This window comes from Dunckerocampus dactyliophorus, chromosome 4, assembly GCF_027744805.1.
Source record: "Dunckerocampus dactyliophorus isolate RoL2022-P2 chromosome 4, RoL_Ddac_1.1, whole genome shotgun sequence".
NCBI classification, from domain to species: domain Eukaryota; kingdom Metazoa; phylum Chordata; class Actinopteri; order Syngnathiformes; family Syngnathidae; genus Dunckerocampus; species Dunckerocampus dactyliophorus.
Window position 1 is genome coordinate 15,076,902 of NC_072822.1, and position 9,718 is coordinate 15,086,619.

General features: G+C 38.1%; 1 protein-coding gene across 1 annotated transcript; it reads right to left on the reverse strand.

The window, feature by feature from the left end:
• Positions 1-1,016: 1,016 nt before the first annotated feature.
• Positions 1,017-9,359, reverse strand: cdk7 (cyclin-dependent kinase 7). Its single transcript, XM_054774913.1, has 12 exons — positions 9,243-9,359; positions 8,460-8,519; positions 8,337-8,370; positions 8,189-8,256; positions 8,019-8,087; positions 5,136-5,246; positions 4,694-4,812; positions 4,295-4,394; positions 4,126-4,212; positions 3,883-4,032; positions 2,712-2,850; positions 1,017-2,172 (listed from the first exon to the last, which is right to left on the reverse strand). Exons 1-12 carry the CDS (start codon positions 9,306-9,308, stop codon positions 2,144-2,146), a joined length of 1,032 nt encoding a protein of 343 aa, XP_054630888.1. The 5' UTR covers positions 9,309-9,359; the 3' UTR covers positions 1,017-2,143.
• Positions 9,360-9,718: the final 359 nt, after the last annotated feature.

Here is a 9,718-nt window from a genome sequence, read left to right on the forward strand (position 1 = left end):
GATTTGCTGTAGCTTACTAAATACAGTATACAAAACAACACGAAATCATACAAGCGGACCCTTTTTACTAAATATACAAAAGTATCAGTACATGTGTAATTGTAATTAGAACCATATTGTGGTACCTGAATGTCCATTGAAATGTTAACTATTTTCGGTGATTACAGCTCCACTTGTTCTGGCATTCTATCACACTAAATTAATGGCCAGAAAACACTCCTCACACATTTATGGCAACACATGGTTCCAGGAGGCCGAATGCTAGATTAACAAGGGTTAGTTATTGCTGGGAAAGACGAACATCCCTATACATAGATGTAAAGAGACCAAATTTTGACCAGAATGTTGGCGTAAATGAGCTGACATCGTACATGGCTATACAACAAGGTGTCTTATACTTATTAATAGTAATTTAGGTCTATGCAGCTGTTTATTTCTAATCCCCACAAATGTGTAATTGTGCACAATTTAATTGTGCTGTATGCCAGATCTGTCATCTGACCTCAACATTGAACAAATAAACACAATGTTGTCACCCACTGACCATTGCAGGGTCATTATGCCTCTTTAAGGCTGTTTTGTGAACATTTATAAAAGAAAGGCATAGCTCTCACTTTTTTTGGAAATCAAACAACGTCTGCTCATTGATGAGTAGTGGTGACATTAATATAAATCAACACTGGCAGATAGATTTGATCAAATATGGCAACAGCAACATGTGTCACTTCTATTGTCACTTTAGTTAATAGGAGCTGGCATGATGTAATAAAGGGCAGCAGGATGTCTTTGAGGGTACCAGGCAGTTGACCAAGAATATTAGATTACAGCCACATTAAAAAGAATTGACAAGATAAATCAGGAAACATGTTGTGGCAAGACATGGTCAAGCGGGATCTGCCTTGATTAAAAGAGACCACACAATTTACACCTCCGACATGCAAATAAACAATGGACCACATGTCATAAACTGATAATCTTACAGTACATATAATTTCATGCATAATCACTCCAGAGAGACCTCATTATTTGCAGTATTTGTTTTTTAATACAAAACTCATAATGCATACCAGAGGTGGAAGCAGGTCAGCGTTTTGCAAGTCTCAAGTAAAGACGTGCAAGTCCAAGTCAATCTCAAGTCAAGACTAGACAGGTTGAGTCAAGTCCGAAGTCATAGGCTTGAAACCTTCGAGTCCTTACAAGTCATAAGCATTGTTTAGTGTCTCCAAAAGAAAATGCCATTTTAACAATGTAACAATTTATTAAATTTGACAAATACAGTGAATGCATTTTGAATTGTTTTATTTTTTAAATAAAATAAGACCAGTGGAACAAGCATTATTGCAGAAAAAGAGTGCTGACATAGCATTCAGAATTTAGTCAGTGCACAGAAATGTAATCCACACATTAGTTGTTTGTTCTTAAACCTGACTAGACGTTAATAGATGCATTCAATGAGGCAGATTCAAAGGTAAAATATGTTGTCTCGCTGGAAATTACTTTGAATGGAGACACATTTTACTCAACACATTCACTGAAATTCAAGTATTTTCAAGTCATCAGACTAAAGTTCGAGTCAATTCCCGAGTCATTGATGTCAAAGGCCAAGTTGAGTTGTAAGTCTTTGATGATATTGCCAAGTCAAGTCCAGTCATCAAAATTTTCAAGTCACGTGACTCGAGTGCACACATCTGATATGTACTCTATATGGACAAAAGGATTGAGGCACAATTTTTTAACATTTGGATCAGAGGGATTCCTCACTTTATCAATACATCATTTTATGCCTCCAATTCAGCAGGACTGACACTGACCCAGTGCACACAGGCATGCCCGGATAAGGAAACCCTTGCCCCAAACATTGTTGGCATCAACTAGAACATAAGTGACCTTTCACCTCATAGATGTGCCCATGATTTAAATGGCTGGATGTCCTAATAATATATCCAGAAATAGAACAGGCTTGCTTGTGCTTGTGGTCATTCTTTTTCAGTCACTTAATTTAGCCACAATCCAGCAGGTTATTGCCAGAGTTCAGGCAGGCATCACAACTGTGCCAAATGACCACAGGCCCTACTTTACATCCCCTGCAGGACTGAAAGACGCAGCAGCTCCTTCGCCATGAATGACATCGGGTCCCATCTGGTTAGAACATCAACTTCTTCTTCATGGAAGCTGAAAATTAAAAATGAAAATGTTCATAGAATGAGAGCATTAAGAAAAATAACAACAACTAACAACAGGCAGACAGACTCTACAAACTTGTAATCTACATGCTGGGAGAGTCTATATGCGTCTTCAAATTCTCTCTATACTAGAGCGTCAACCATACCGGATAGTCAACCCAAAGGTTTTCCAAACCACAGGAAGAGACTGGAAAGCTTTGAACCTCCCACTAACATCAGAGTTCCACTTCAATAAAACATGCCCTGCCACAATCCACTAAGAGGCAGAAATGTGCCTCCTCTGTGTCATGGATGGTGGAGCCAACACCCTTTGGAATTGCTACTTTCTATCAAGTGGATTTATTTGCCTGGTATAAATAGAAGGGTCCACCAGGTTTTATGCTCGATGTGACCTGGGTGTGAGTAGGATGTTCTGGAAGCTACAACTTTGACTGTAAATTAATTCATTTGGTGCAAATCTATTTAAGTCAAATCCACTGGTAGAGGGGTGGGTTATGGGTATAAATATTAGATAGGACATTTGATTACTTGTTTCCAGGCCTTCAGTTTTCCTCTTGAGCCTGGCTGTATCCATCTCTCGCAGAGCTTCGGCAGAGCAATTGGGTCGGGGGAGTTGGGGGCCTGGAGAAGGACCAGGCCGATTGCTGAAGTACCTCATCTTCAGAGCCTGAGATGTGTAAACATGATCGCGTCACAATCGATGGAAACAAATGATACTACAATTACACAACTGGTGTGTAACGATACAAAGGCACATTCATCCATTGTCCACTGTTTGTGGTTCAGGGTCACAGATGATCCGGAGCGTATCCATACCTACGGAGAATTTGGAGTCTCCAATTAAAATAAATGCATATTTTTGAAATGTGGGCACAAGCATGGATCTGCTAAATGTAATGTTTCTTCCTTGAGCCATGCCACACACCTCCATAAAATGTTGTGGAAATTGGTCAGAACCGGCTGACCCAAGAGGGAATATAGGCAGAGGCTAAAGCTCTGTGGCCTGTAGGGGGCGCCCAAAAAAGGCAAAACAATTCACCTTCAATATTATTAGAATAAAACTAGTTATTACTATGAACTCTTAAAATGGCATTCAAATGTAAAGCAATGCCCGATTTATATTATTATAAATGATAACAAATATGTCTCCCATGCCCATAATTTATTTTTGTACTTAGTTTTGCAAATATTTGTATAAAACATTTTAGATCGCTTTTATATATATAATTATTTAATTTAGTTGCATAGTGTAAATGTAGCTTATGTATAGTTATTGAACTGTTGTTATTGATGAGTGAGTTAGTGTGCAAAATTGATGCTGATAGCTGTATTTATAATTTACTACTATTATTTATTCCCTTATTTACCAGATTTTTATTTTGTGGTAAGATGTTTTTGTATTTATTTTTAATTTGTTAACCATGTAAATTGGGTGACACGTTATCTTTCTAATGAATGAAAACAGTAAAACCAATGCCATTCAATTACTTTTATAAGCAATGTACATCGCCGATGGAGGGGAGAGCCATATAAAATCTTGCTTGCATTTTGGGTAGAAACTCAAGTCATTATTCTGGTTAGAATACAAACACACATACAAACTCAATCAAAAGCATCCTGCCTCTCAGGTCTCACATTTTTATACTTAAACCCTGATTTTTATCTTTAAAAGCAGGCCTTGTTTTTTTTTTACGTTCACCTGTGTGGCTGTGGTCCTTGTGGAGGGGTTAAATGTGAAGAGCCCATGTAGCAACTCTAGTAAGTCATCTCCAGCTGCGCTAAATATGTGCTCCAGAGGCGTGCCAGGAAATATTTTGAATGGCACATAGTCTGGTAGACTGCTCACTCCCTAAAGAAAGAAAGAAAGAAAAAAAAAGGATTATGATTTCTTTTTACTGAAATGAAACACACTACCATAAGTAGGGGGCTAACAAATGCATACAGGCCATGATTCTTCCGTGGGGGTCCCAAGAGCCTCAAAGATCTTGGTGAGCTGGTCAAGATCTGAGTCTCCAGCAAGAAACGGTATCTAAGGTATAAGAAAAACGACATACAGACTCATTAAAATGGATACAATATTTAAGACGTTATTTACAAAGAGGTTTGTGTACCCGGAGGAGCAATTCTGCCAGGATGCATCCCACTGCCCACATGTCAACACCCACTCCATACATCCTGGCGCCATACAGAAGCTCAGGGGAACGATACCACCTAGGAAAGATATCAACTGATTAAATATTAAAGAACAAAATGTAGACTACAAGTCACTTCGTTATGTACACTTAATTGTGAAGAGCTACCCATCGAACTTTACAGGGATTTAATTGTGCATGTAAGAGAGACTTTAATTTTAAAATATAGGACTGTATTGCATTATACTGAGAAGGCATTCACAATAATTCTGAATATTTCCAATATTCTGCACAAAAAAAAATATTATAATGACATTTGTTCATTACAATAAATTCTGTCATTAGTGAACTTCCAGATTTGCATTGAACAACACAGACCTGGTAACAACTTGATGAGTGTAGACTCTGTTGGGGCTGCCGAATGCTTTGGCCAAACCAAAGTCAGCCAACTTCAACACTCCGTTACCGTCAAGCAATAGATTATTGGGCTTCAAATCCTGCAAATGTAAATCAACACATTTTAAAGAAAGGCAGAGTCTGCATGTGTTTTGTGGAATTAGGACTATGTCTTGGCCTTCTGTTGACCGACCTGAATGGTCTGTGGGATTTTTACTTGTATTTTTATTTATCCCACAGCGGGGAAAGTCACTTGTTACTGCAGCAAGCAAGATACACAAGTAAAGAGTACAGTGTAAAGAATGCATATTGACTACAACATGGTTCAGGAGGTGCAGGTGTTGTAGCAGCATAAGAAATATTACTCAGTCCACAGATAAGATTACCTTGAATACAGCAGCATGTGGAGTGTTTGTGCTTTTACCCTGTGTAAGACCCAGTGTTGATGCATGTACTCTAATCCCTGTAGAGTCATGAGGATGTAAGCTTTGATATTGGCTGGAGTCAGGACTAGGCTGGTGTCTTTGATGATCACCTTAAAAATAGAATAGGAGGAAACACATCCACAACACTCATTATTCACACTCCTACCGTCAGGCAGACGCTACAGGAGTTTGAAGTCCGGGACCACAAGACTGGCGAACAGCTTTTACCCACAGGCCATCAGACTTCTCAACGAAGCACTCACACACGCCGCACGCAACACACGCACACACTCAAAGCACTTTTATTTATTTACTTATTTATTTATTCATTTATTTGTATTATTTATCTGTATTAATGTCTCTTCTGTTGTTGTTGTTAATTGGTATTAATGTTCCTTATGTTCTTATTCTTTCTTGTGTTTTCCTTCTTTTCTTGGGAGGATGAACAGAGTAAGAATTTCAATGCATGGTATAACTGCCTGTTTTACTATGCATATGACAATAAAACTCTTGAATCTTGAAAAGAGGCAAGAAAGCTGTGATGATTTATACTCTATAATTGAAGATTATTTTAAATGCCTAAAAATAAGCACTTTGAGCACTGGTTTTAAGATGAGCATCAAATTTCATACTTGGCTTCTAATGGAATCAATTGACTCTTAAGAGTGGAAAATTATAGATTTTTTTTTTTTAAAGCACCGTAATCTTGTTTATGTATGAGAGGTGTGCATTCATTGGGAACCAGGTATTCTAAAAACGTCTTTGGAGAGTTTTCTGGTATTTGGGGACTTAAAAGTGAAAACATGTATTGTTCTGCAGTTTATTTTCTCAATGAGCACCAGCAGGTGCTGCTGAGAAGTCCACCCCACCGCAAAGCAGTCATAAGCCATCAGCTTCCACAGCACACTGAGAGCATGGTGGAGCTTTACGCATCCACAAATCACGCACGCACGAGGCCGCCATTGTGAATCTCGCCCTGTTTTACAGAGCGGGATCTAAAACATAAATGTTTGTTAATCTTCATTAAATTACAACTCATTACACTCAAACCTCATTAGGACTCGGTCACTTACAGTGGTGTGAAAAAGTGTTTGCCCCCTTCCTGATTTCTTTCTCTTTTTTTTGTTCATGTTTGTCATAATTAAATGTTTCAGATCATAAAACAAATTGAAATATTAGTAAATCACAACTGAACACAAAATGCAGTTTTTAAATTAAACCTTTTATTATTAAAAGGAGGAAAAAACAAATCCAAACCTACATGGCCCTGTGTGGAAAAACTGATTGCCCAGTAAACCTAATAACTGGTTGGGCCACCCTTAGCAGCAACAACTGCAATCAAGAGTCTCTTACAGCGCTGTGGAGGAATTTTGGCCCACTCAACTTTGCAGAATTGTTGTAATTCAGCCACACTGGAGGGTTTCCCACCATTTTTAAATGTCATGCCACAGCATCTCAATAGGATTCAAGTCAGGACTTTGATAAGGCCACTCCAAAGTCTTTGTTTTGTTTTTCTTTGACCATTCAGGGAAGGTGGACTTACTGGTGTGTTTTGGATCATTGCCCTGCTGCAGAACCCAAGTTTGTTTCAGCTTGAGGTCACCAACAGATGGCCGGACATTCTCCTTTAGGATTTTTTGGTAGACAGCAGAATTCATGGTTTCATTTAGCACAGCAAGTCTTCCACATCCTGAAGAAGCAAAATAGCCCCAGACCATCACACTGCCACCACCATATTTTACTGTTGGTATGATGTTCTTTTTCTAATACAGTATGTGGCGTTACTTTTACGCAAGATGGGACACAGACCTTCCAAAAAGTTCAACTTTTGTCTCGTCAGACCACTCGTCAGTATTTTCCCAAAGGTCTTGGAGATCATCAAGATGTTTTCTGGCAAGAGACGAGCCTTAATGTTCTTTTTGTTCAGCTGTGGGTTTTTTTTTTTTCCACATAGGGCCATGTAGGTTTGGATTTTTTTTCTCCCTTAATAATAAAAAGTTTAATTTAAAAACTGCATTTTGTGTTCAGTTGTGTTGTTGTTGACTAATATTTACATTTGTTTGATGATGTGAAACATTTAAGTGTGACAAACATGGGAAAAATTTTTTAAAAATCAGGAAGGGGGCAAACATTTTTTCACACCACTGTACCTGTCAGTGTGTCAGAACGTGTGATGGAAGAACGTTGTGTGATAAATTAAACAAGTAGTCCTAAGTGCAAGATAAAAGGTGGAGGCTTGAGGTGAGTCCGGATGTAATTATTACACTGTCTAGACTTTGAGAGGCGCTGGCCGAGATAAAATATTAAAATTATTTTATTTTGATAAGGTGAGGGCCAATTTTAAGTTAACAAACCAAGAATCACATTTGTAGTTCTAAATGTAATTAAGGTGTTTTTACTCACTTTTTTGTCTCCTACAATGTTATGCTTTTTTCCTACAGCATCTGTGACATCATATGCAAATTATATGCAAATTAACAAATGACGTCATCAAGGCAACGTCATGTCAACAGGCAGTAGCTACTTATCTTACAGAGAAGTTGTCAACAGTCGTTGTGTTGAAAAACATGATGATGAAACCCACAATTTGGGGGAGGGAAGTACCTAGAATTTTAATATTATTGCTTTTGTATATGCTAATAAGACTGCCTCAGTAATTAGGAAACATTTGTAGCAGGATTACATGAAGAAGGTAGAAGGAAAAAGGAATCTACTTACAGTACTACTTAATGCACCTTAACAGAAGATTGTAATGATAGGCGAATGGCGTTTTTAAGAGATACAATAAAAATGCTGAATCCTGAATACAAATGGACAGTGAGGAAGAATATTATTGAGGAGCCACAGCATAGGTGTGTAATGTATTAAAATCACAGCTTTACCTCCAAATCAGTTTCCATGAAATCAAAGACCAGGCTGATGTTAGATTTATGTCCAAATGCATCTAGCAACTGAAACACAAAACAGATGGGATGACAATAAAGTAGGCCTCTTAAAGTGTATTCTTTACATTTGGTATTAACATAAGAAACTGAAAAAAAACTACCCCTACCCCAATAATATTTGGATGATGCAGCTCCTGCAGCAATTTGATCTCTCGCAGTGCAGTCCTGTTGATTCCTAGAATGATAAAGAAATAAATCTTTATGCTGTAAAAGCATAGACAGGGTGGATTATAGCGTATACATTTACTAACTTACCATCTTTAGCCTCAGTTCTGTGGCCAACTTTAATCTAATGGAAAACAAACCACATAAAATAATACAAACATCAGAATAGCCAAAAGATGCTGTATTGTGTTGACTGTAGCTAATTTACTTTACCTTTTTAATGGCAACGATTGTGTCTGTCTTTTTGTCTCTGGCTTTGTACACTGTAGCAAACTGGAGAATAGAGGACAAATGGATAGCTGTAATATCCATACATAACGAAAACAGAGCATATAGAGAATATTAAAAATAGTGTATGAATGTAGGGAAATGCTAAAATAGATGCTTAAATTAGAGAATTCCTTAGCATACCAACAGTGGCAGTGTTTTCCAAGCTGTGCATTTCATACTGTACTGACTACAGTGCTATAAATTAGATCCGAGTTTCTCTTCTATAGCATTGTCCCTTGAGAAGATATAATAATGTGAGGGATGTAATCACCTTTCTGAAACGCTGTACCAGTAAAACCATGATGTCATAGCCTTTACTTATTTCACCCCATTGCTGATTTTGAAAAAATATATATTTTGGAAATAATGCGTGTGTGAATGAAGAACTGTTCAGCTCAACATCCCGAATATGATGTGGGAATTGTGCTTCAATCGAGTTCCGAGTTAGATAATAAGCGGACATGTTAAATTAAATACACTCAGAACAATAGTACACCACTTCGACATAAAACAGCACTAATGGTGGGCATAATTTCAAAGGTACTGCGTGCTAAATCAATATTGACCATCAGCGCCTCACAGCTTGCACCGCGGGGCTTTGTTGACATTAACAACCGGGTTGCTCGCATGCTGCTATTAGCTTTCATCCTGCAGCCCACAAAAGCCAGAGCCCTGAAAAGAACAGAAACCGCAACAATGACATCACCGACGTTCAACACGCCTCACCTGACCCTCTCCGAGAAAATCCAGTTTCTCGTATCGTTTGGCTCTGGACTTTACATCAAGCGCCATCGCCGATAACTCTTACCAGTACCATGAACGTTAACTTCCGCTTTATTAAAGGTCCACAAGTAGTTTTTCCGGGTCAAAATATGGTCTTATTGGTGCAACACTGCCATCTCCTGGTTCGCCAAGGAAACACGTGGAAAAAATGTCAACCTGAGGAAAACTTTATTTTGTCCATCATCCGCAATCATTATGAACACACATGTCTTTCTCTTTTCTGTGAGTTGTAAAGATACAAAAACAGCTAAAAAGAGAAGGTAATTAATGCACGTAATGGGACACACTTGTGCCGTCTACACAGACCACTATTAAAACACCTTCAACAAGGTTTTATGGTATTATATACATGCTGTGACCATGTAGGAACAGGCACATTTATGGTAACAAGTAATACTTACTTTTGGTCCTTTTAAGCA

What these genes read in the sequence shown, in the direction of transcription:
- cdk7 (XM_054774913.1), bottom strand. Translation starts at nt 9,308, where the DNA reads ATGGCGCTTGATGTAAAGTCCAGAGCCAAACGATACGAGAAACTGGAT. An exon ending in TGGCAGAATTGCTCCTCCGG is followed by an intron (nt 4,213 to 4,294) that starts GTACACAAACCT and finishes CTTATACCTTAG; the next exon opens with ATACCGTTTCTTGCTGGAGA. An exon ending in CCACGGAAGAATCATGGCCT is followed by an intron (nt 4,033 to 4,125) that starts GTATGCATTTGT and finishes TTCTTTCTTTAG; the next exon opens with GGAGTGAGCAGTCTACCAGA.